The following is a 27304-nucleotide window of genomic DNA, read 5'->3' on the forward strand; positions in this document are numbered from 1 at the left end:
AGAAACTGTGAGATAATAACATGCTTGTTGCTTTGCGCTGCTAAGTTTGGGGGTAATCTGTTACACACCAGTAGGTACCTAATACCCCAGATATCATGTAATGGCATCTTCTCTCTAGTTTTGTCACTATATCCCCAAAGTGATATTATAACTGGAGGTATTTCAATTCAGTTTAATGAGGCTAAAAACATTACCTTCATGGATGAAAAAAATGTATCCAAACATTTTATAAACATGCAAAGCTGTCTTTGTTCACTAAATGCAATAAAGCTTACACAATAAATGAAACCAAAAAAATCAGAGTATCTAACAGATAACTATAAATAAAATATTTAGTATCCTATATCAGGTATAATTAAAGCATCAAATCTATCTTTTAATCAGTGGCAGAGTGAATCATATGTTCATGAATTTAACTACCTAATTAATAAAACATCCTAAATATTAGAGGGAAAAAAATCTTTGATGTTCAATGTACCTAATTTTAGACAGGGTAAATTGAAAAACCTCATGGATTAATTGTTTTAAAAAATTACCTCAAATGTCAGTTTGTTTTTTTCTTTATCTCCAAAAGGAAAAGGCTGATTTACAACCTCTTTCAAGTATTCTTCAACAAATTCCATTGTCAGTGCAAATTTCCTCTTCATATCATTTCTGGAAGAGTCTGTTATAGAATCATATCTGGGAAGACAAAGAATTTAAAGGAAGTTAAATTGATTGTAATCATTTAAAATAGGAAAATATATATATTTTGACCTCTTAACTTCTAAACTTGGGTAAATTAATTAACCTTTCTAGATTTTGTACCCTCATCTGTAAAATGGGGCTATTTTGAAATGAAATAATACATGTAAAGCATTTAAATCAGAGTCTACCATTGTTACTCCTTTTATTAATTGTTACTCCTTTTATTAACTTGATTTCTGTTTATTGGTTTCTAGAATAACTTTTCTATTATCAAGAGTTGTCATTTTACTTTCCAAAAAGAGTATCTTGTTTGCATTTGGAATATTAACAATCCAAGTCTGAATAAAGAAATGCCTTTCCTAATATTTCATTTCAAAATTGAAGACATTTGGGGGAGGGATGGATTGGGAGTTTGGGATTAGTAGATGCAAACTATTATATATAGAATGGATAAACAACTAGGTCCTACTGTATAGAAAAAGGAACTACACCCAATATTCTGTATAAATCGTAATGGAAAAGGATACGAAAAAGAATGTATACGTATGCATAACCACTTTGCTGTATAGTAGATATTAACACAACACTGTAAATCCAATATACTTCAATAAAATAAATTTTTTAAAAAATTGAAGACATGATCAAAATCATTGAGTTCAACTGCTGAATTTAACGTCTTCAAGAAATTTTTCCAGAGCAGAAGCAAGAAAAACTACAATCCTGCAGCCTGTGGAACAAAAAACACATTCACAGAAAGATAGACAAGATGAAAAGGCAGAGGGCTATGTATCAGATGAATGAACAAGATAAACCCCCCAGAAAAACAACTAAATGAAGTGGAGATAGGCAACCTTCTAGAAAAAGAATTCAGAATAATGATGGTGAAGATGATCCAGGACCTCGGAAAAAGAATGGAGGCAAAGATCCAGAAGATGCAAGAAATGCGTAATAAAGACCTAGAAGAATTAAAGAACAAACACACAGAGATGAACAATACAATAACTGAAATGAAAACAACACTAGAAGGAATCAATAGCAGAATAACTGAAGAAGAAGAAAGGATAAGCGACCTGGAAGAAAGAATGGTAGAATTCATTGTTGTGGAACAGACTAAAGAAAAAAGAATGAAAAGAAATGAAGACAGCCTAAGAGACCTCTGGGACAACATTACAGGCAACAACATTCGCATTATAGGGGTCCCAGAAGGAGAAGAGAGAGAGAAAGGACCACAGAAAATATTTGAAGAGATTATAGTCGAAAACGTCCCTAACATGGGAAAGGAAATAGCCACCCAAGTACAGGAAGTGCAGTGAGTGCCATACAGGATAAACCCAAGGAGAAACACGCCGAGACACATAGTAATCAAAGTGGCAAAAATTAAAGACAAAGAAAAATTATTGAAAGCAGCAAGGGAAAAACAACGAATAACATACAAGGGAACTCCCATAAGGTTAACAGCTGATTTCTCAGCAGAAACTATACAAGCCAGAAGGGAGTGGCATGATATACTTAAAGTGATGAAAGGGAAGAACCTACAACCAAGATTACTCTACCCGGCAAGGATCTCATTCAGATTTGAGGGAGAAATCAAAAGCTTTACAGACAAGCAAAAGCTAAGAGAATTCAGCACCACCAAACCAGCTCTACAACAAATGCTAGAGGAACTTCTGTAAGTGGGAAACACAAGAAAAGAAAAGGACCTACAAAAACAAACCAAAAACAATTAGGAAAATGGTCATAGGAACATACATATTGATAATTACCTTAAACGTGAATGGATTAAATGCTCCAACCAAAAGACACACGCTTGCTGAATGGATACAAAAACAAGACCCATATATATGCTGTCTACAAGAGACCCACTTCAGACCTAGGGACACATACAGACTGAAAGTGAGGGGATGGAAAAAGATATTCCATGCAAATGGAAATCAAAAGCTGGAGTAGCAATACTCATATCAGATAAAATAGACTTTAAAATAAAGAATGTTACAAGAGACAAGGAAGGACACTACATAATGATCAAGGGATCAATCCAAGAAGAAGATATAACAATTACAAATATATACGCACCCAACATAGGAGCACCTCAATACATAAGGCAACTGCTAACAGCTATAAAAGAGGAAATCGACAGTAACACAATAATAGTAGGGGACTTTAACACCTCACTTACACCAATGGACAGACCATCAAAAATGTAAATAAATAAGGAAACAGAAGCTTTAAATGACACAAAAGACCAGATAGATTTAATTGATATTTATAGGATATTCCATCCGAAAACAGGAGATTACACTTTCTCAAGTGCACACAGAACATTCTCCAGGATAGATCACATCTTGGGCCACAAATCAAGCCTCAGTAAATTTAAGAAAATTGAAATCATATCAAGCACCTTTTCTGATCACAACCCTATGAGAGTAGAAATCAATTACAGGGAAAAAAACGAAAAAAACACAAACACATGGATGCTAAACAATACGTTACTAAATAACCAAGAGATCACTGAAGAAATCAAAGAGGAAATCAAAAAATACCTAGAGACAAATGACAATGAAAACATGACAATCCAAAACCTATGGGATGCAGCAAAAGCAGTTCTAAGAGGGAAGTTTATAGCCATACAAGCCTACCTCAAGAAACAAGAAAATCTCAAGTAAACAATCTAACCTTACACCTAAAGGAACTAGAGAAAGAAGAACAAACAAAACCCAAAGTGAGCAGAAGGAAAGAAATCATAAAGATCAGAGCAGAAATAAATGAAATAGAAACAAAGAAAATAACAATGATCAATAACACTAAAACCTGGTTCTTTGAGAAGATAAACAAAATTGATAAACCATTAGCCAGACTCATCAAGAAAAAAAGGGAGAAGACTCAGATCAACAGAATTAGAAATGAAAAAGGAGAAGTTAAAACAGACACAGCAGAAATACAAAGCATCCTAAGAGACTACTACAAGCAACTCTATGCCAATAAAATGGACAACCTGGAAGAAATGGACAAATTCATAGAAAGGTATAACCTTCCAAGACTGAACCAGGAAGAAACAGAAAATATGAACAGACCAATCACAAGTAATGAAATTGAAACTGTGATTAAAAATCTTCCAACAGGGCTTCCCTGGTGGCGCAGTGGTTGAGAATCTGCCTGCCAATGCAGGGGACACAGGTTCGAGCCCTGGTCTGGGAAGATCCCACATGCCGCGGAGCAACTGGGCCCGTGAGCGACAACTACTGAGCCTGAGCGTCTGGAGCCTCTGCTCTGCAACAAGAGAGGCCGCGATAGTGAGAGGCCCGCACACCACGATGAAGAGTGGCCCCCACTCGCCGCAACTGGAGAAAGCCCTCACACCGAAACGAAGACCCAACACAGCCAAAAATAAACATAATAAATAAATAATAAATAAAAATTAAAAAAAAAAAAATCTTCCAACAAACAGACGTCCAGGACCAGATGCCTTCACAGGTGAAGTCTGCCAAACATTTAGAGGAGAGCTAACACCCATCCTTCTCAAACTCTTCCAAAAAATTGCGGAGGAAGGAACACTCCCAAATTCATTCTATGAGGCGACCATCACCCTGATACCAAAACCAGACAAAGATACTACAAAAAAACAACATTACAGACCAATATCACTCATGAATATAGATGCAAAAATCCTCAACAAAATACTAGCAAACAGAATCCAACAACACATTAAAAGGATCATACACCATGATCAGGTGGGATTTATCCCAGGGATGCAGGTATTCTTCAGTATACGCAAATCAATCAATGTGATACACCATATTAACAAATTGAAGAATAAAAACCATATGATCATCTCAATAGATGCCGAAAAAGCTTTTGAAAAAATTCAACACCCGTTTATGATAAAAACTCTCCAGAAAGTGGGCATAGAGGGAACCTACCTCAACATAATAAAGGCCATATATGACAATCTCACAGCAAACATCATTCTCAATGGTGAAAAACTTAAAGAATTTCCTCTAAGATCAGGAACAAGTCAAGGATGTGCACTCTCACCACTAATATTCAACATAGTTTTGGAAGTCCTAGCCATGGCAATCAGAGAAGGAAAAGAAATAACAGGAATACAAATTGGAAAAGAAGAAGTAAAACTGTCACTGTTTGCAGATGACATGATACTATACATAGAGAATCCTAAAGATGCCACCAGAAAACTACTAGAGCTAATCAATGAATTTGGTCAAGTTGCAGGATACAAAATTCATGCACAGAAATCTCTTGCATTCCTATACACTAATGATGAAAAATCTGAAAGAGAAATTAAGGAAACACTCCCATTTACCATTGCAACAAAAAGAATAAAATACCTAGGAATAAACCTACCTAGGGAGACAAAATAAATTTATGCAATAAACTATAAGACACTGATGAAAGAAATTAAAGATGATACCAACAGATGGAGAGAGATATACCATGTTCTTGGATTGGAGGAATCAATATTGTGAAAATGACTATACTACCCAAAGCAATCTACAGATTCAATGCAATCCCTATCAAATTACCAATGGCATTTTTTACGGAACTAGAACAAAAAATCTTAAAATTTGTATGGAGACAAAAAAGACCCCCAGTAGCCAAAGCAGTCTTGAGGGAAAAAAACGGAGCTGGAGGAATCAGACTCCCTGACTTTAGACTATACTACAAAGCTACAGTAATCAAGACAATATGGTACTGGCACAAAAACAGAAACATAGATCAATGGAACAAGATAGAAAGTCCAGAGATAAACCCACGCACCTATGGTCAACTAATCTATGACAAAGGAGGCAAGGATATACAATGGAGAAAAGACAGTCTCTTCAATAAGTGGTGCTGGGAAAACTGGACAGCTACATGTAAAAGAATGAAATTAGAACACTCCCTAACACCATACACAAAAATAAACTCAAAATGGATTAGAAACCTAAATGTAAGACTGGGCACTATAAAAGTCTTAGAGGAAAACATAGGAAGAGCACTCTTTGACATAAATCACAGCAAGATCTTTTTTGATCCACCTCCTACAGTAATGGAAATAAAAACAAAAGTTAAAAAATGGGACCTAATGAAACTTCAAAGCTTTTGCACAGCAAAGGAAACCATAAACAAGATGAAAAGACAACCCTCAGAATGGGAGAAAATATTTGCAAACGAATCAACGGACAAAGGATTAATCTCCAAAATATATAAACAGCTCATGCAGCTCAATATTAAAAAAACAAACAACCCAATCCAAAAATGGGCAGAAGACCTAAATAGACATTTCTCCAAAGAGACATACAGATGGCCAAGAAGCACGTGAAAAGCTGCTCAACATCACTAATTATTAGAGAAATGCAAATCAAAACTACAATGAGGTATCACCTCACAGCAGTTAGAATAGGCATCATCAGAAAATCTACAAACAACAAATGCTGGAGAGGGTGTGGAGAAAAGGGAACCCTCTTTCACTGTTGGTGGGAATGTAAATTGATACAGCCACTATGGAGAACAGTATGGAGGTTCCTTAAGAAACTAAAAATAGAATGACCATACGATCCTGCAATCCCACTATTGGGCATATACCCAGAGAAAACCATAATTCAAAAAGACACATGCACTCCAATGTTCATTGCAGCACTATTTACAATAGCCAGGTCATGGAAGCAACCTAAATGCCCATTGACAGACGAATGGATGAAGAAGTTGTGTTACATATATACAATGGAATATTACTCAGCCATAAAAAAGAATGAAATTGGGTCACTTGTTGAGACATGGATGGATCTAGAGACTGTCATACAGAGTAAAGTAAGTCAGAAAGAGAAAAACAAATATCGTATATTAACACATGTATGTGGAACCTAGAAAAATGGTACAGGTGAACCGGTTTGCAGGGCAGAAGTTGAGACACACATGTAGAGAACAAACGTATGGACACCAAGGGGGGAAAGCAGCGGGGGGGTGGGGATGGTGGTGTGATAAATTGGGCGATTGGGATTGACATGTATACACTGATGTGTATAAAATTGATGACTAATAAGAACTTGCTGTATAAAAAAATAAATTAAATTAAATTAAAAAAAAAGAAATTTTTCCAAACATACTCATGAATCGTGATCTTCGTGGGGATTTCTGTCCAGAGCCTGGCATAGCGAACAGGCACCACAGACTCCTGGGGATCCCGGTCAACATGCATGTGCAGCATAAGGCGACAAAAAGATGCTCGGAGGTCAAAGGGCAGGCTCTCATCCGACATACACCGCAGGATCAAATCAACAGAGAGCTGCGTAGAAATTTGGTTTATGGCCAGATACTGGCGATCCAAACACATCCTTGCAAAGAGATTTAGCTGGTACCTTAAAAATATTAAATATTTTACATTATTTTTCTTATCTGGATAAAGTTCATAAATATTAGTATCAATCAGCATCTACTTTTATGATTCCAATATTCCACAGAGTAGGTGATAACTGGAGTCAAACTCTTCTGGTAGTAGGTTAAGTGATCAAATGACAACACACAGATAAAATCACCTCTATGCCCATTCAGTTGCAACTTCTCTTACTTGTTCCAGCAACATGTATCTGGTGGAAAGTGTCATTAGGCTCTCAGTTCTCAATTTCCTAGGTCTGCAAATACACTAAGCCTGTAGGCTATGGACAACAGCTCACATGAAACCATCTCTCTCTGCCTTGCCCAGGCTCACTCAGCTCCAGGCTCTGGTATCTACACTCCAAGGGTAGACCCACTCAGTTCCCAATCCAAATGTGATCAATCCAAAGGCATCAGTACACTTGGATTCATCAGCCTCCGAGATCCAGAAAGTAGCCTTTGGCTTTGTAGCTGTAGCTACAGAAACCAGGGAACACAATGAATTCTCTGCCTTTCTCAGATTCCTGTCATTTGGGCCCAAAGTGGCCCAGGGGCTTCTGCCTTGGGTTTCCAAGCCTTAGACTCAAAAAAGCCAGCTAGTTTCTTGCTCCCAATATACTGACCACCAGCAACTACCATTGAAATTTCGACTGCCATATGCCACCGCTGAACTTTCACAGCTAAAGACACCAGTTTCTCTGAAGCCCTAGGTCTCCACATAATCACAAGTGATATATACATAACTACTGGCTAACTTTCTCTGAGGCCACCCCTACAACCGGATCAGCTTCCCCAACCCCAATTTCACCTCCCTCTCAACTCGATTACCTAGGTCCCAAAATGTCTCTCATCTGCACCCACACCAGTCAACAAGAGGAAAAAATCCTTTGCTGCACAACAGTTCCAAACTAGTGGAAAATTAGAAAATTGCAAGTGGTATATGTGGAAAACACAGATGTTTACATTTATTGTGAATATTTTAAATAATACTAAATATTTCAGCTACCCTAGTTCTGACACAACTTCTTAAACTTCTTCTTCATAGATACCTAACTTTTAGAGATGTCAGAGAATCATCTCTCAATGAATATGTGAGACTGAGAATTACGATTCTCTACAATACTTAACCTGTAGTAGGTAAGAACTTCTAAATCAGCCTTGGTGCCTTCTTTTGCTTCCTGAGCAAGGTGCCTGATAGCTTTGCCATGAGGTTCCTTGTTGCTGTCAATCCAGTAGAGCCAAACTTCTTCCTCATCAATGTCATCTGAAAGGATGGCGCTCTCCATGGGGTTGTCTCCTTGCATTGAGACCAGCCTTGAAATAAATAACACACACAAAATCTATGAACAAGCTCATTCAGAAACATGATAAGGAACTGTACTGCTTACAAATAATGAACAGAAAAGGATGTCTCCATCATCTGGACTTACTTAGTTTGAATGAGAATATCTGCATTGCCTGGGCTCAACATAAATTTGCAGATGAGTTCTTGAGTTACAGGTATAGCGGTGGTGTTAGACACACAGAGATCTGATAAATAATCCAAAAACCTGACAAGAGAAAAAATTAAATTTATCATTAACAAAAAGCATCTTATAAAATCATCCCCCCAAAGATACTTTGAGATATAATGAAACTGACTTTCTAGATATATTTTTAATATTATTTCCATGCAACATTTTTCTAATGTGTTGCTTATCTACTGTACCATTAGAAACAAATTAAATATCCAATTATTTGTATTTAGGACAAATCTTGTTTCCAAAAATGATATGTTTGCTTTTATTTACTTGGTGATATTTATCCCACAGCACTGTGACTTGTTATATTTACAATATCAAAACAAAGCCAGATCAAAGCTGATGTTGTACTGAGTAAAACAGACATACAGCACATACTTAATCAACGTGAATATGGCCTGGTCAAGTCCGAGGCCCAATCCTACCTTCTAACACTTATTTGCTTGCTAATTAAGAAAATTTTATCAATCTGCTTGACTTTTCTGCATTCATTTCTCCCAGATAAGGCAGCATGGTATAAGAGACAGGGTACTTGACGCAGAGTCAAAAACTCTAAATTCTGTTCCTAGTTGGTCTCTAGGCTTCTATTTTCTCATCTCTAAAATGTGGATAATATTATACGACCGGTGTACTTCATGAGAATGTGCAAGGGTTTAAATGAGGCAATGTATTGAATTGAATGAAATATGAATATATTTTGAAAAACTATGGGGTACTATAAAAACATAAGTTATCAGAGTGAAAATCAATTACATTTAAATACGTCTATAAAGGGTTTTGATCTCCTATGAGATAATAACTCTTTATGGTACATATTATAGCAATAAGCCCAACACTGTTTTGTCCATGAAAGAATTCGAACTTTAAAAAAGTTCTAAAAATAAAGCAAAAAGCCACAGTCCCCACAAGAAAAGAATACTGCATGAACCACTTCAAACCTTGGCTCCCGATTTCTCCTGAGTAAACTAACAAATGTTTCTATTTCTTTTGCTGTGATGTGTTTCTCTAGTAGTTTTCTGTTGTTGTGCAACAAAGCTGTGATGGTATCTTCTGCCAAAATATCATAGCCAATCTGGGACTGCATGACACAGAAATTCTTAGCAATATATTCCTACAAAGGAGAAAGACTGTCAGAATGCACTGCCAAAGAGCTTAGAAATAACAGGTTCTATTACGGTCAGCAACATTGATTAATTTATTCATAACAGAAAACTTGCTAAAAATTATTGTTAAAGAAGAGCAAATAAATAATTATTTAGTAAATAGGATATTTGTGGAAGGAAATGGAAATATATTAGCATATACCTCATTCAAATTATAACAGAAAATTACGTGCCTAGTAATAATTTTTCATATGGGTGCTTACACTCTTACAAGTGAGAAAAACAAAAATAAACTGAGTTAAAAATGACAGTTTTTTATGACATGGTAAGTAATGATTTCACCAGTTTAACAGACGCCCTTCTTTGAACACTCACTAAGAGCTATAACCTAGGATTCTGGCATAAATATAGAAACAAAAATGACTCTTTGACATTTGGTTCATGAAGCATGAGCTCTATACCATTATATGACGATCCCAGGTGAACTTAGCTGATTTCTTTTTTGTACATATACCACAATGACCTATTAAATCTCTTTAAAATAATGATAAAACTTCACAGCACTTTTTGTCTTTAAAAAGCTATCCAACAAGATAATGTGATTGATCACTTTATTGATCAGATCCATTCATCCAAGAGATATTTCTGGAAAGCCATTCCAGGTACTGTTTGCGAGACTAGGGATGCGGCAGTAAGACAGATAAGCTCCCATAGAGCTTACATCCTAGTGAGAAGGGGCAGTCAATGAGCTAGTAAATAGAATCATTTTACATGTTGATAAGTGAAATGAAACAGAGGGATGGGAAAAGGTGACAACTTGAGATGGGGTAGACTCGAAGAGGGGACATTTGACCTATGAAAGAAATGATGGAAATGAGAAAAAGGAGGCAGCCATGGGGAGAGAAGCCATCGAGCAGTGGGGGTACCAAGTGGAAGGCTCTGTAATGGTGGAACCCAGTCTTCGGAGTTCTGTAAACACAAGGTGGCCATTGTGGTTGGAGTATAGTGAGTGAGCAGAAAGCAAGAGCTGATGTGGGAGGTGAGGCCCTTGCGAGCCACAGTGAACACAGAAACATTCATTCTTAGAGCAAGAGAAAGCCATTGGCGAGCTTCCCTCATGCATGATTCCATCTGCTTCTTCCCCTTCCCACCACCTGGCCTCTCTTCCAAGCCACATCTCAGCCAACCACAGCACTGGTAAGCTTATCCCTGTCCACAATCCAAAGTTTTCACTTCAATTTCTTGTGGATTCTCCTTGGGGATTTTTTCTATGATGGGAAAATTTATTGATTAGAAAGTGTTTTTGCCTTAAGATTTACTGGAACCTACCTATTCCTTGAAAATGATACTGGTTGCACAAATCTCATTATATTCTAGGCAGCAATTCTGTGGCCTTTTTCAAAATGATGGTTTTGTATATTGGGTACCAGTGAAGTAAAGTAAATGTCTTCTATTAGTGTATCATTTTTAAAATATGTATTAATTTATACACTTGTATGACTACTGTAATCAGACCCTGCTATAAGGCAAACCTCCAAGATGTTTGATAAATAGATCAAGACGTCCATAAATAATCAAACGAAATTAGACATGTTTCCAAAGTCTATAAATAACAATAAACAGAAACTCAACATGAAAGACTTGGGTTAGTACTAAATCACAAAAGAATTCCCTATTAGGACTCTATAAAATATAGGTGAGGAAAAAGGAGAACAAGGAATTATGCAAAAAGTAGAAAGTCTTTCTGTTTATGCTTTATTTTTCTTTTTATTGTTATTTCTTTTTGGCTCCGTTGGGTCTTCATTGCTGCGCGCGGGCTTTCTCTAGTTGCAGTGAGCTGGGGCTCCTCTTCGTTGCAGTGCATGGGCTTCTCATTGCAGTGGCTTCTCTTGTTGCGGAGCATGGGCTCTAGGCACGCTGGCTTTAGTAGTTGCGGCACATGGGCTCAGTAGTTGTGGCTAGCGGGCTCTAGAGCGCAGGCTCAGTAGTTGTGGCACACGGGCTTAGTTGCTCCACAGCATGTGGGATCTTCCTGGACCAGGGCTCAAACCCGTGTCCCCTGCATTGGATTCTTAACCACTGCGCCACCAGGGAAGTCCCTCCTCAGGACACCAGGCACGCGAGTCCCCAGCTTAGACAGGGAGGACTGAGAAAGAACTTTGTGCCAGACCTCGAGAGACTGGGAAAAGACACCAACTGAGACGTGCTGCCTGGACAATCTACTAGGTACTAGCAGAACAGCCAAACCAAGGATATCCGGTGCTGAAGCACAGGGCAGTGCTGTGGAAAGCGGGTCCACAGGACCCTCCCAAAGACTGAGTGCAATGGAGGACACGCACATTAGGGGGTCCCGTGGTTCTGAGGGTACCAGGTAAACCCTGCAGACCTATTGATTTTTTCAGTTAATTCAATCTCTCTCATAGACTATTGCATGTAGTGTGGAGTGGAGGCCTGTCTAGCAAAGTAGATCTTTCTAGACCCGAGAAGAGAAATGAGGCCACAGAGTGACCGCCAGTCCCACCCCCATCCCTGACCTCCGCTGAATAACGTGGCCCTGGTATCTGGGGCTTCTCGGAAGCTGACTCTCTGAGTGCTTAAGGTCTGTCATTTGACATTCTGGAACTTAGTTTTCCTTGCAATAAAACAACATAACTCTACCTACATTACCTTGCCATCTTAAAGGAATGCAATGAAGTTGGGAAAAATAATTCCAATGACAAGCATTTTCAATTGGGAGGAAAAATGTTTATACCTAGGATTATATTAAAAAGCATTTAAGAATCTGTTTATATTGTCTGCTTCCTCACTCTTGTCCTTGTCAAATTATTTATCTTCTGGTTAATCTGTTTTACATATTCTTTTTAGACTTTTTCTTAATCTTTAAACTGAATTTCAAAAAAAAATGTATTTTCACATTTTTTTTAAAGCAATTTTTTTTTCTTGCCAAATAACTTTTAGACTACTTTAGAGGCAGTACTATGATTATTAAGAGCCTGGGTTTGAATACTGGCTCCAGTCAAAACTGTGTATTCTTTGGCAATTTATTTAACCTCTCTGTGCCTCAGTTCTTCATCTTAACTCAGTATTAACCAAGTTTTGTTGTGAAAAGTGCTTAGAACTGAGCCTGGTAAAATGTAAGCACTCAGTAAATACTACTAACTATTCCCAAATAACCTGCAGCCTCCAGGCCTGACATCCTAGCCCCTCCATGGCTCAGCCCTACCTGCCTTCCCAGCTTTCTCTTACAGAATCCTTCCTCATGGACCAAACTCATCAGTGAAGTTTACAAACTATGTACTCATCTCTCCAACTGGCTAAGAGAAACATGGGACACTAATGTACCAAACGATAATTAACTGAAAGCAATTTTATATTAAGCAAATGTGTATTATTGAGCACATTGCAAAATATTATATATATTTTAAGACAAAAATGAGACTTAAAAGAAATTTCACTTGCAGTTGGGAACTTTTAGCTATATCCCTGGACACACCTGGGTTCCCTGTCCTCCACAGTTAGGAATATCTTGGGATGAAAGTGCCCTTTCTAGGATCCACCATTCTCTTTTCAGAAATATCTCTTCACTAAAATGCTTGTTCCCATACAATTTCTGAAAATGATTTTCATCCAACCCAAATGCTTCTTCTCCAAGTGCTCTTCCTGGGTTCCCCCAGCTGAGCTCTTCTCTCTCCTGAATTCTCACAATGCTCTCCTATCTCTCCTGTCCCCTCTGTGCCTCTACCTTATGTTTCAGATGTACATGTCATATCTTTTCCACCAGACAATGAACTCTTTGGCCTACACACAGAGATTTGGTACCACACATGCTCCTAGAAATGCCAAAAAATGTCTCATTCCTCTTTACATAACATATCCAGCATGCCTCCTGCCCAGCAGGAGCTAATACCATGCACATACAAAAACTTAGACATCCTCCCTCGACAATTCTAATTTTACGTGGAAGAATAAATACATATGTCAGCTCAAATACATTTTTAGGTCATTTTTGTGTGTTGCCAATATAAAACATTGCATTGCAAAGTAGAATTTCCCGTTCCTATTTAAATGTCTTAGAACAGTAACCAAAGAACTTTGCCCATACTTTAGATGTTAAACAGGTAAAAAAGAGAGCCACCCTCCACCTGATTTTTCCGGTAGTCCTGCTGTGAATGTCTCAGCACACGGTAGCACAGCCTCAGCATGTACTTGTAGGGGGCGTATCTTTGATCCCCCAGATCTTCAAGTCTCAGCATTGAGCCTTCTCCTGCTTTCTCCTTAAAGGGTGCTTTCAGAATCCCAAATACCTATCAGGAAAAAAAACCAACCGCTTATTCTGATGAATGGAGGTGCATGTTTTGCAACATTTTGACTTTTTTTTATAAATAAACACACTGACTCGAAAACACTTCTGTAATATTTGAATAGAATTGACAAAAAGTAAAAAAAAAAAAAAGATTTTTTTAGGATACAAGACCAACATATTAAGGGACAGAAAAATACTGCTAAAAGGATTCCCTAAGTTGAATGACAAAAACAATATTTAAATAAAATGCTTAATTTTGTTTAGAAATTCTATTTTATTAAAATAAAAATATAAAGATGTTAGGTTGTACCAAGTTACATGAACATATTCAGATGAACTAAAATATAGTTTGATTTCGATAGGCTTTATAATTCTTTCTATTGTTTTCTATAACTTTCTAAAATCAAAATAATATAAGGAAAATATTTACTTTTCATCTGAAACTGACATCAAAAAACTGCCTCCAAATATTGCTTTTAATCCTCTTCATAAAAGAATTAATTTATTGTTTCTGTACATAAAGATGTGGCCAAATCAATAAATGCATAAACATTCAAAACAAATAGGGAGCCATATGGACAGCTGGTGATACCCAGTGACTCAGATTCTTCTTGTAAGAAGATTAGCAGTTGGGAAGTATTTAAAAATCACTAAGGAACAAAATTCTTTTAGGCAGCAAGACAGCAGGTAGGATCACCCGGAGATGAACTAGTAGAATGAGCAAATTGTTTATGAAAGAGCACCTAGGCAAAGATATGAGGAGTCATACAAGAAAGCGAAATGGAATGGGATTATCCTTTGTAGTTCATGAAATATAACATGAATTAAAGTTTCTTCAGTAATTCTATATTCACTAAACCTTGAATTTTATTATTTATAATACTAAAGTAAAATGTTTGACATACGTTGGTTGAAATAATATTAATAAATCATTCAAGGTCCTAAAAGTCCTTGAAGTCAAATGTTTTATACAAAAAAAGTGCTGATGTCAGAAAAGGCTTTGTCTCATTAGATTTGCAACCTTTACTTTCTTTGAGAAAAATGTTGATTTTATATACTCAGACAATCAGCTATAGAATATTAATTGACAATACATCTACTGTCTTCCTTTCCCAACTCCACAAGAACAAGTATATTAATAACATAAATTTTATTTAAGTACCTTCCTTCAGTCCACAATTAATGCAGAAGCCCATTACTTTATATAACAATTATCAGAATACAAAGAATGCATGAAGGTAGGCATGTCCAAATGTGCATATTATTACGGAGTAAATTAATTTACTGGCATGTTATGAACAATTTCAGGAAGACATAGCATAGAAGCAGCTCTAGACTTTCAGGGAAAAAACTAGAATATTGTATAGAGCACTTGTGAGCTGATGAATAGACTGCCCTACTTTTCGAAGGAAGAAAGGGAAAAAGTAGGAAGCAAATGGGGATGGCAGCTTCCAAGTTCCCCTGGAAATTCTACTTAAAAAAGCATTACAGCATATTTTCTGGAGACAGTCTGACCACGTAGGTTTTTAAAGGTCTGTGATAGGCTGTCTCCAAGATGGCCCCCAATGATCCCTGCCTCCTGGAATTATACTCTTATGGAATACTGTCTTCTTGACTGTGGGCTGGATTTGTTGACTCACTTCTAACTAAGAAACAAGGTAGAAATGATGAGATGTTACTTTTAAGCTTAGGTTACAAGAAAACTATGGCCTCCATCTGAAGGCCCTCTCTTGCTCTGTCCTGGATCTCTCACTTCCAAGGAAAGCAAGCTGCCAGCTCTTGAGGCAGCGCTGTGCAGAGGCCCATGCCAGTGAGCTGGGAAGTGAATCCTCTCCCATTTGAGCCTCGAGCTGACGCAGCCCAGCCAACACCTTGATTGCAGCCTGTGAAACGCCCTGAGCAAGAACTGTCCACCTAAACTACCCCCAGATTCCTAATCCGCAGAAACTGTAAGTATCTGCTGGTTTGAGACACTAAGTTTTGGGGTAACTTGTTACTCATCAATAGATAACCAATACAAGCACTTTCCTGATACCATAATTCAAAAAGATAAAATATGCAAAATTAGTACATAGAAACATTCACCTGTGCCAATATGTTTTGTTCCCTCATTAATTTCTGACGTTCTCGGTTTGGCTTGGTGATTACCACATCCAGAACGTCTTGTCCATTGTTAGGTACATCAGCAACAAAGAAGATAAGGTCTTCCAATAATTTGGTCACAAACCTATCATAAAACGAAAAGGAAACATGGTGTGCTTAATTTTGTAAATATATTTAAATAAACACTAAGAAAGAAAACACTATGAAAGTGCAAGTATTTTATAATAAAAATTATTTAATTAACAAAATACCTAGTGCAGCTAATATTTACTTAAATCTTTATGAAGAGCATCCCTTCTTCAGTTCTTCCAAACCCACACCATCTCCAGCTCTAATCAAGTATCTGCAAACACAGCTATGAAATAAAACCCTGTGAGTCCCAAAAACAGATATATTGAGAGCATTTCACCTATCCACAGATGCTTTTCCATGACTGATTAGCAGAAAAGAGTATTTCTGCTTTAAGGGAGAACAGCTAAACTAAATTCTTTTTTTTTAATTTTTTATTTATTTATTTATTTTTCTTATTAGTCATCAATTTTATACAAATCAGTGCATACATGTCAATCCCAGTCACCCAATTCATCCCACCAACACCACCACCACCCCCGCCGCTTTCCCCCCTTGGTGTCCATACGTATTTTCCCTACTTCTGTGTCTCTATTTCTGCCTTGCAAACCCGTTCTTCTGTACCATTTTATAGGTTCCACATATAGGCATTAATATATGATGTTTATTTTTCGCCTTCTGACTTACTTCACTCTGTATGACAGTCTCTAGATCCATCCACGTCTCTACAAATGACCTAATTTCGTTCCTTTTTATAGCTGAGTAATATTCCATTGTATATATGTACAACATCTTCTTTATCCATTCGTCTACTGATGGGCATTTACATTGCTTCCATGACCTGGCTATTGTAATTAGTGCTGCAATGAACATTTTGGGGTGCATGTGTCTTTTTGAACTATGGTTTTCTCTGGGTGTATGCCCAGTAGTGGGAAGGCTGGGTCATATGGTAATTCTATTTTTAGTTCTTTAAGGAACATCCAAACTGTTCTCCATAGTGGCTGCATCAGTTTACATTCCCACCAACAGTGCAAGAGGGTTCCCTTTTCCCCACACTCTCTCCAGCAGTTCTTGTTTGTAGATTTTCTGATGATACCCATTCTAACTGGTGTGAGGTGATACCTCATTTTAGTTTTGATTTGCATTTCCCTGATAATTAGTGACGTTGAGCAGCTTTTCATGTGCTTCTTGGCCATCTGTATGTCTTCTTTGGAGAAATGTCTATTTAGGTCTTCTGCCCATTTTTGGATAGAGTTGGTTTTTTTTAATATTGAGCTGCATGAGCTGTTTATATTTTTTGGAGATTAATCTTCTGTCCGATGATTCATTTGCAAATATTTTCTCCCATTCCGAGGGTTGTCTTTTCGTCTCGTTTATGGTTTCCTTTGCCATGCAAAAGCTTTGAAGTTTCATTAGGTCCCATTTTTTAATTTTTGTTTTTATTTCCATTACTCTAGGAGGTGGATCAAAAAAGATCTTGCTGTGATTTATGGCAAAGAGTGCTCTTCCTATGTTTTCCTCTAAGAGTTTTATAGTGCCCGGTCTTACATTTAGGTCTCTAATCAATTTTGAGTTTATTTTTGTGTATGGTGTTAGGGAGTGTTCTAATTTCCTTCTTTTACATGTAGCTGTCCAGTTTTCCCAGCACCACTTATTGAACAGACTGTCTTCAATCCCTTGTATATCCTTGCCTCCTTTGTCATAGATTAGTTAACCATAGGTACGTGGGTTTATCTCTGGGCTTTCTATCTTGTTCCATTGATCTATGTTTCTGTTTTTGTGCCAGTACCATATTGTCTTGATTACTGTAGCTTTGTAGTATAGTCTGAAGTCAGGGAGTCTGATTCTTCCAGCTCCGTTTTTTTCCCTCAAGACTGCTTTGGCTACTGGGGGTCTTTTGTGTCTCCATACAAATTTTAAGATTTTTTTGTTCTAGGTCTGTAAAAAATGCCAATGGTAATTTGATAGGGATTGCATTGAATCTGTAGATTGCTTTGGGTAGTATAGTCATTTTCATGATATTGATTCTTCCAATCCAAGAACATGGTATAACTCTCCATCTGTTGGTATCATCTTTAATTTCTTTCATCAGTGTCTTATAGTTTTCTGCATACAGGTCTTTTGTCTCCCTAGGTAGGTTTATTCCTAGGTATTTTATTCTTTTTGTTGCAGTGGTAGATGGGAGTGTTTCCTTAATTTCTCTTTCAGATTTTTCATCATTAGTGTATAGGAATGCAAGAGATTTCTGTGCATTAATTTTGTATCCTGCAACTTGACCAAATTCATTGATTAGCTCTAGTAGTTTTCTGGTGGCATCTTTAGGATTCTCTATGTATAGTGTCATGTCATCTGCAAACAGTGACAGTTTTACTTCTTCTTTTCCAATTGGTATTCCTTTTATTTCTTTTTCTTCTCTGATTGCCATGGCTAGGACTTCCAAAACTATGTTGAATAATAGTGGTGAGAGTGGACATCCTTGTCTCGTTCCTGATCTTAGAGGAAATGCTTTCAGTTTTTCACCATGGAGAATGATGCTTGCTGTGGGTTTGTCGTATATGGCCTTTATTATGTTGATGTACGTTTCCTCTATGCCCACTTTCTGGAAAGTTTTTATCAAAAATGGGTGTTGAATTTTTTCAAAAGCTTTTTCTGCATCTATTGAGATGATCATATGGTTTTTATTCTTCAATTTGTTAATATGGTGTATCACATTGATTGATTTGCATATATTGAAGAATCCCTGCATCCTTGGGAAAAATCCCACTTGACCATGGTGCATGATCCTTTTAATGTGTTGTTGGATTCTGTTTGCTAGTATTTTGTTGAGGATTTTTGCATCTATATTCATCAGTGATATTGGTCTGTAATTTTCTTTTTTTTGTAGTATCTTTGTCTGGTTTTGGTATCAGGGTGATGGTGGCCTCATAGAATGAGTTTGGGAGTGTTCCTTCCTCTGTAGTTTTTTGGAAGAGTTTGAGAAGGATGGGTGTTAGCTCTCCTCTAAATGTTTGACAGACTTCACCTGTGAAGCCATCTGGTCCTGGACTTTTGTTTGTTGGAAGATTTTTAATCACAGTTTCAATTTCATTACTTGTGATTGGTCTTTTCATATCTTCTATTTCTTCCTGGTTCAGTCTTGGAAGGTTATACCTTTCTAAGAATTTGTCCATTTCTTCCAGGTTGTCCATTTTATTGGCCTAGAGTTGCTGGTAATAGTCTCTTAGGATGCTTTGTATTTCTGCAGTGTCTGTTGTAACTTCTCCTCTTTCAGTTCTAATTTTATTGATTTGAGTCCTCTCCCTCTTTTTCTTGATGAGTTTGGCTAATGGTTTATCAATTTTGTTTATCTTCTCAAAGAACCAGCTTTTAGTTTTATTGATCTTTGCTATTGTTTTCTTTGTTTCTATTTCATTTATTTCTGCTCTGATCTTTATGATTTCTTTCCTTCTGCTGACTTTGGGTTTTGTTTGTTCTTCTTTCTCTAGTTCCTTTAGGTATAAGGTTAGATTGTTTATTTGAGATTTTTCTTGTTTCTTGAGGTAGGCTGGTATAGCTATAAACTTCCCTCTTAGAACTGCTTTTGCTGCATCCCATAGGTTTTGGATCATCGTGTTTTCATTGTCATTTGTCTCTAGGTATTTCTTGATTTCCTCTTTGATTTCTTCAGTTATCTCTTGGTTGTTCAGTAATGTATTGTTTAGCCTCCATGTGTTTGTGTTTTTTACAGATTTTTTCCCTGTAATTGATTTCTAATCTCATAGCGTTGTGGTCAGAAAACATGCTGGATATGATTTCCATTTTCTTAAATTTACTTGATTTGTGACCCAAATGTGATCTATCCTGGAGAATGTTCCGTGTGCACTTGAGAAGAAAGTGTAATCTGCAGTTTTTGGATGAAATGTCCTATAAATATCAGTTAAATCTATCTGGTCTATTGCGTCATTTAAAGCTTCTGTTTCCTTATTTATTTTCATTTTTGATGGTCTGTCCATTGGTGTAAGTGAGGTGTTAAAGTCCCCCACTATTATTGTGTTATTATTGTGTTGATTTCCTGTTTTATAGCTATTAGCAGTTGCCCTATGTATTGAGGTGCTCGTATGTTGGGTGCATATATATTTATAATTGTTATATCTTCTTCTTGGATTGATCCCTTGATCATTATGTAGTGTCCTTCCTTGTCTCTTGTAACATTCTTTATTTTAAAGTCTATTTTATCTGATATGAGTATTGTTACTCCAGCTTTTTTTGATTTCCTTTTGCATGGAATATCTTTTTCCATCCCCTCGCTTTCAGTCTGTATGTGTCATAGGTCTGAAGTGGGTCTCTTGTAGACAGCATATATATGGGTCTTGTTTTTGTATCCATTCAGCAAGCCTGTGTCTTTTGGTTGGAGCATTTAATCCATTCACATTTAAGGTAATTATCGATATGTATGCTCCTATTACCATTTTCTTAATTGTTTTGGGTTTGTTTTTGTAGGTCCTTTTCTTCTCTTGTTTCTCACTTAGAGAAGTTCCTTTAGCATTTGTTGTAGAGCTGGTTTGGTGGTGCTGAATTCTCTTAGCTTTTGCTGTAAAACTTTTGATTTCTCCATTGAATCTGAATGAGATCCTTGCTGGGTAGAGTAATCTTGGTTGTAGGTTCTTCCCTTTCATCACTTTAAGTATATCATGCCACTGCCTTCTGGCTTGTAGAGTTTCTGCTGAGAAATCAGCTGTTAACCTTATGGGAGTTCCCTTGTATGTTATTTGTCGTTTTTCCCTTGCTGTTTTCAATAATTTTTGTCTTTAACTTTTGCCAATTTGATTACTATGTGTCTCGGCATGTTTCTCCTTGGTTTTATCCTGTATGGGACTTGCAGCGCTTCCTGGACTTGGGTGGCTATTTTCTTTCCCATGTTAGGGTAGTTTTCAACTATAATCTCTTCAGATATTTTCTCTGGTCCTTTCTCTCTCTCTTCTCCTTCTGGGACCCCTATAATGCGAATTTTGTTGCATTTAATGTTGTCCCAGAGGTCTCTTAGGCTGTCTTCATTTCTTTTCATTCTTTTTTCTTTATTCTGTTCCATAGCAGTGAATTCCACCATTCTGTCTTCCAGGTCAGTTATCCGTTCTTCTGCCTCAGTTATTCTGCTATTGATTCCTTCCAGTGTAGTTTTCATTTCAGTTATTGTATTGTTCATCTCTGTTTGTTTGTTCTTTAATTCTTCTAGATGTTTGTTAAATATTTCTTGCATCTTCTGGATCTTTGCCTCCATTCTTTTTCCGAGGTCCTGGATCATCTTCACTATCATTATTCTGAATTCTTTTTCTGGAAGATTGTCTATCTCCATTTCATTTATTTGTTTTTCTGGGGTTTCATCTTGTTCCTTCACCTGGTACACAGCCCTCTGCCTTTTCATCTTGTTTATCTTTCTGTGAATGTGTTTTTTGTTCCACAGGCTGCAGGATTGTAGTTCTTCCTTTTTATTTCTTTTCCTTTGTGCTTCGTCTAGTTTCACGTGCTCACAGGGGGCCGCGTGCAGAGGCCTCACATGCGGCGCTTCAGATTGTGAAAAGGCAGCACCGGTACTTCATGATGGCGGCAGTGGGCTGCCTGCGGAGACTCTGCGTGGGACACATGCTCTGAGATCTGAACTAAATTCTTAATTCAGATTCTTTTCTTTTTCACTATTAACTCAAACTACATTTCTTTTTTTTTTAACATCTTTATTGGAGTATAATTGCTTTACAATGGTGTGTTAGTTTCTGCTGTATAACAATGTGAATCAGCTATACATAAACATATATCCCCATATCTCCTCCCTCTTGCATCCCCTCCCACCCTCCCTATCCCACCCCTCTAGGTGGTCACAAAGCACCAAGCTGATCTCCCTGTGCTATGTGGCTGCTCCCCACTAGCTATCTATTTTTCATTTGGTACTGTATATATGTCCATGCCACTCTCTCACTTCACCCTAGCTTACCCTTCCCCCTTCCCGTGTCCTCAATCCATTTTCTACGTCTGCCTCTTTAGTCCTGTCCTGCCCCTAGGTTCTTCAGAACCATTTTTTTTTTTTTTAGATTCCATATATATGTGTTAGCATTCGGTATTTGTTTTTCTCTTTCTGACTTACTTCACTCCGTATGACAGACTCTAGGTCCATCCACCTCACTACAAATAACTCAATTTCGTTTCTTTTTATGGCTGAGTAATATTCCATTGTATTTATGTGCCACATCTTCTTTAACCATTCATCTGTTGATGGACACATAGGTTGCTTCCATGTCCTGGCTGTTGTAAATAGAGCTGTAGTGAACATTGTGGTACATGACTCTTTTTGAATTATGGTTTTCTCAGGGTATATGCCCCGTAGTGGGATTGCTGGGTCATATAGTAGTTCTATTTTTATCAAACTACATCTCTTAATCTTCACTACATTTCAATTTCTCCCTGTACAGAAGAGGAAAAACTTATTTGAACTTCAGAGAGAGACTAGAGTAAGCAATCAGATGCTCTAAATTGTTCTGAAAGTATTAACTGATCTATAAAAATCATAATATTCTAAAATCATACACTAATGTTCACCTTTAAATGCTACATTTCAGTTATTATTTTAACAATTACTTGAACTTCAGTGGCATCTAGTACCTAAAATGCCTGGAGAACAGTTCCTCCCTTAGCCTTCTTCCTCCTTCCTGCAATTTTTCATTTTCTATATGAATTTTTTATGATCCCAGGCACTAGACCACCAGGGAGCTGTGCCATATGTGAATTTTTTGATACAACAAAACCTATCCAACAAATATTTAAATATGTTTTATCCAAGAAGATGTGGTATATATATACAATAGAATATTACTCAGCCATAAAAAATAATGAAATAATGCCATTTGCAGCAACATGGATGGACCTGTAGATTATCATATTAAGTGAAGTAAGTCAGATAGAGAAAGACAAATACCATATGATATCATTTAACACGTGGAATCTAAAATATGACACAAATGAACTTATTTACAACTTATTTATAGAAACAGACTCAGAGACATAGAAAACAGACTTACGGTTACCAAAGGGGAAAGGGGGTGGAGGATGGATAAATTAGGAGTTTGGGATTAGCAGACACAAACTACTATATATAAAATAGATAAACAACAAGGTCTTATTGTATAGCGCAGGGAACGATATTCAGTATCCTGTAATAAACTGGAATGGAAAAGAATATGAAGAAGAATATGTATATTTATGTATAACTGAATCACTTTGCTGTACACTAGAAACTAACACAACATTGTAAATCTACTATACTTCAATAAATAAATAAGCTTTATCCATATACGTTAGCATAATTATTCACCATTATTAGCATGAGCAATCATGATAACATCAATGAGAAAACTACAATTTAAGAGATTCAGCGACTCTAGAAAAGTGTGGAATGTATTCAGTTAGGAAGCATCTTGATCTTATCTCCAGATTTACCTCCTGCAATGGAATGGAGTTAAGTGGACACACCCATAATCCAGAATTTAGCCACAACATCCAAATTTCAGCACACTTCCAAGGATCATAAACTCCACCCCCAAATTCCAGAGATATTATGTTTTCTTGTGTGCCTATTTAAAATTTTAACCCAATCTATTTCTTTTCAACAACACATCTAACGAATAGGATTCACTCACACAACTTCTTTGGGCAACCACAGAAATGTAAAACATGATTCCTACTCATCAAAATGTGGTGTGAATTTCTTTTGAAATTGTGACTCAATGTCTTCTATATCATTCTGTTATTCTTAAAAGAAATAATAAAACGTTTATTTTGAGCTCAGATTTCTTCAACAAACTGAAATTGAGTTGAACCTTAGTGGCTCAATCTACAAGTCCAGTCCGAGCAGAAATATATCTGCATTTTCTTTTTAAAAGTATTAGTGTTCTTTTTCTCTTGCTGTTTTGAGGATATTGTATTCAGATATTTAGACTCTAAGAAAGGGCAACTTTGGGAGCAACTACAAATGACTCTGCTTCAAACTCCTCCAAATGGCCTAAAAATTGGTCATAGTTAATGGAGTGATGATGAAGAAAATTAAGTCTTGACTGAGGATCACTGTACATTAACCTTATTTGCAGAGCCCACCTCCCTTGATGTTGAGGCAATGATAGCCAAGAAAACTAGTCTTCTCTTTTGACCTCCGAAACTGTTGAAACCTTATTCTTTTGTCTTTTCACCTCAAGCATCCCACCTGTGGCAGACAAAACTGGGTTTTTTCAGTTTAGATCAAATTACAATTCTATACTGGGAGATGGTTAGGTCCTACTAACTCATTCAATCTTATTAATCTGCTTTTACTAAAAAATTTTTGTGACTTTTTTTATCATATGCAGCAATGAGAGACAAAATATATTTTTTAAAAAGACATACCTAAAACCATAATAAAAAGCTTTATGGATCAGGAATAAAATAAGAAAGACAGTGATGAGCAAGGATAATATTCAGTACTGGCAAGATAATAGGGACTGAAAGCATGTGATAAGGAATTAAACTAAAGACAAGAAAGCAGAGACTAAAGCAGGGCTTCTCCATCTCTTAAAGGAACCTTAAAAATGTGGTGATCCCTGTTTGGGCCCTAGCTGTACAGTGAGTGGTAGGAGGAAAGAGAGGAAGCACACAGACAGGACTGGACATACCCACCTGTGATCTCAATGGCTAAAGCCTCAAATTACCATAAGACATGAACTCTCAGCCCTCAATATTAGATCTGGCTCCAGACTTGTTGAGGCAAGCCAGGTGGAGGCAACCATAAAACTAATAAAAAAGATGAGTGAATGTAGAGAGAGGATAAGCAAAAATCACCCATCCAAGAAGAGCTTGCATATTTAAATTCCAAAGCACATGAGAAAAACTGACATTAAGAAGGCCAACCATCATACTAAAAATTCAGGAGGCCAATTCGTTACCAACAAAATGCAAGTAACAGATCAATTTCAAAATAACTTTTAAATAAGTGTTTCCAACCCTCAAAGAGATAAAGAAAATAACTATATACCAAAAAAGACAACATATATAAAAGAGGGCAGATACAAATGAAGAAAAGGTGGCTATGCAAAAGAATCAATAGAAATCTGAGAAATAAAATTATAATCATTTAAATAAAAATATAATTCATGAAGGTAAACTATTATACACACATTCTAAGAAAAAGTAGTGACTTACAATATAGACAGTATTAAAAAAATCGATCCAGAAAGGAGCACAGATTCTAAAAGGCAAATTATAAAAGGAAAGTTAAGAGATAAAGAAGATGAATTAAGAGGATCCAACAAACACCTAATAGGAGTTCCAGAAGAGAGATAAGAGGAAAAGACAAAGAAGTAATACCTGAAGGAAAATGGCTGAAAATTTTCCAGAATTGAAAGAAGACTTAAGTATTCTGATCAAAAGCATACCCTAAATGTCAGGTGGGAAAAACAAATATAAAAGTTACTTGTAAACACATTGTAGTGAAACTTTAGGACATCAAAGACAAAGGAAAAAATCTACAAAATTATCAGAAAGTAAAGAAAAATGCCAATAAAGAATAACAATTCTTAATGGCAACAAGAGATAATAAAAAATAATTAAATTATAACTTTAAAATACTAAAAAAAAGAATTGTCAAGCTAGCATTCCATACATAAAGTATCACTTAAGAGAGGAGGAAAAATAAAGATATTCTCACATACATAAAGATTAATAAGATTTATAACCTCATTGAATAGACTAAAGAACAAATTTCAGCAAGAAGAAAAGTGAACCCAGAGAGGAGTGAGATGCAAGAAATAAAAGCAAGCAGAACAAGAGGTAAAATACCTTAAGAAATATAATTAATAACTAAAAGAAATTTTTAGGAACTGGATTTTCAGTAATAAAAAGTGATACATCATAATTTATGTGACACAAGTAATTTAAAGAATAAACACAGAACTATGGTTCTAGACAACTATTCCAAAAAAAGATGGGAGGTAGAATGTCAGTGTATAATTAAAGCATTCTGAGGCATTTTTCTCCCATGAGAGAAGGAAATATATAATATCTTCAAGTTTTGTAAGAAAGAATATATAGTTGAAATGTATGACAAGAACATAAGGGCACTTGCAAAAGAACAGAAATATGATCTATAGCTTTTAAACCAGTAGAAGGAAAGGAAAAATAGGGAGAAAATAAAAACTTCATCAATCTAACAGAAAGCAAGAAAGAAGTGGAGGAAAAGAAAAAAAAGCTACACCAAAGAAAGAAAATAACAAAATAAGATACCCATAGGTATTAAGTCCAAACACATGATTTAATAAATGCAAAGTAATTAAACTTTAGCAAATTCAAATAGACTATCAGATTAGATTTTAAAAATCCAGCTCTCAGCCGCTCACAAGAGACATTAACAAAACAAAATGACCGGGAAATCTGAAACAAATGGATATTGAAAAAAAGACATCTAGTCAAACACTAAACAAAAGTTAGCTGTTGTCAAGATAGTAGTATCAGGCAAATAAAAATTCAAGGGGAGGTGATGCTGCTATAGGAAAATATTAACTTTGAATCAGAAGGACATCTGATCTGGTGATCACATGTTGGATGACCCCTGCTCCAGATCCTGAGCTCCTACCACGAGGAATTCGAACCAGTGCTCAAGCCCCCAAATTGCAGAAAGACTTGGCTGGGGTCTGGGCTATTCACCACTGCATTGGCACTGTGTGTACACACGCTGCAGCGCCCAGTGCCTGGCATGGACCAGGAGTTCAGTAACACTGAAAACAAATGGACACTGAACTGTAAAGGCAGCAGAGGAACCCCACCTCTTTTTCTGTACCCTCAGAGGTAAAACGTGGTGCATGCGTCACCTCCTCCAGCTCTGAATGGAGTTACCCCCCCTCCATCCTCTCTCCTCTCCCACCCCAATGTGTTCCCAATACTGTCTATTTTGTTGGTGCAGCTATGCAGAAGAAAATTCCACGAAAAAAATATCTGAGGTTGAGGATCTTGGAGTAGAACACAGGAGCTGTGCCTCCGGAGCCCACTCCTGGGGTGAATGAAAGGGGAGCGGAGGTGGGGGAGGGAGGGTTGGAACAATACAGGCATTTTCAGACAGATCTCCTATATTCTAACATGTTCCCTTTGACCTTGTATCATTC

The 27304-nt window shown here is 36.8% G+C and overlaps 1 protein-coding gene across 4 annotated transcripts in view; it reads right to left on the bottom strand.

Annotated features, from left to right (window-relative positions):
* ITPR2 (inositol 1,4,5-trisphosphate receptor type 2) overlaps window positions 1-27304 on the bottom strand; it is a 524073-nt gene that overhangs the window by 347431 nt on the left and 149338 nt on the right. For all 4 annotated transcript variants that reach the window (XR_009505331.1, XM_059935504.1, XM_059935506.1 and 1 more), the window contains 7 exons: window positions 16068-16209; window positions 13822-13983; window positions 9515-9687; window positions 8487-8606; window positions 8185-8370; window positions 6789-7040; window positions 537-681 (listed from right to left, as the gene is read on the bottom strand). Coding sequence is in view for 3 of the 4 variants with exons in the window: in XM_059935504.1 (XP_059791487.1) it covers window positions 537-681; window positions 6789-7040; window positions 8185-8370; window positions 8487-8606; window positions 9515-9687; window positions 13822-13983; window positions 16068-16209 (1180 nt within the window). In the remaining variant the exon portion in view is untranslated. The remainder of the gene's footprint in view (window positions 1-536; window positions 682-6788; window positions 7041-8184; window positions 8371-8486; window positions 8607-9514; window positions 9688-13821; window positions 13984-16067; window positions 16210-27304) is intronic.

This window comes from Balaenoptera ricei, chromosome 10 (genome assembly GCF_028023285.1).
Source record: "Balaenoptera ricei isolate mBalRic1 chromosome 10, mBalRic1.hap2, whole genome shotgun sequence".
Taxonomy (NCBI): domain Eukaryota; kingdom Metazoa; phylum Chordata; class Mammalia; order Artiodactyla; family Balaenopteridae; genus Balaenoptera; species Balaenoptera ricei.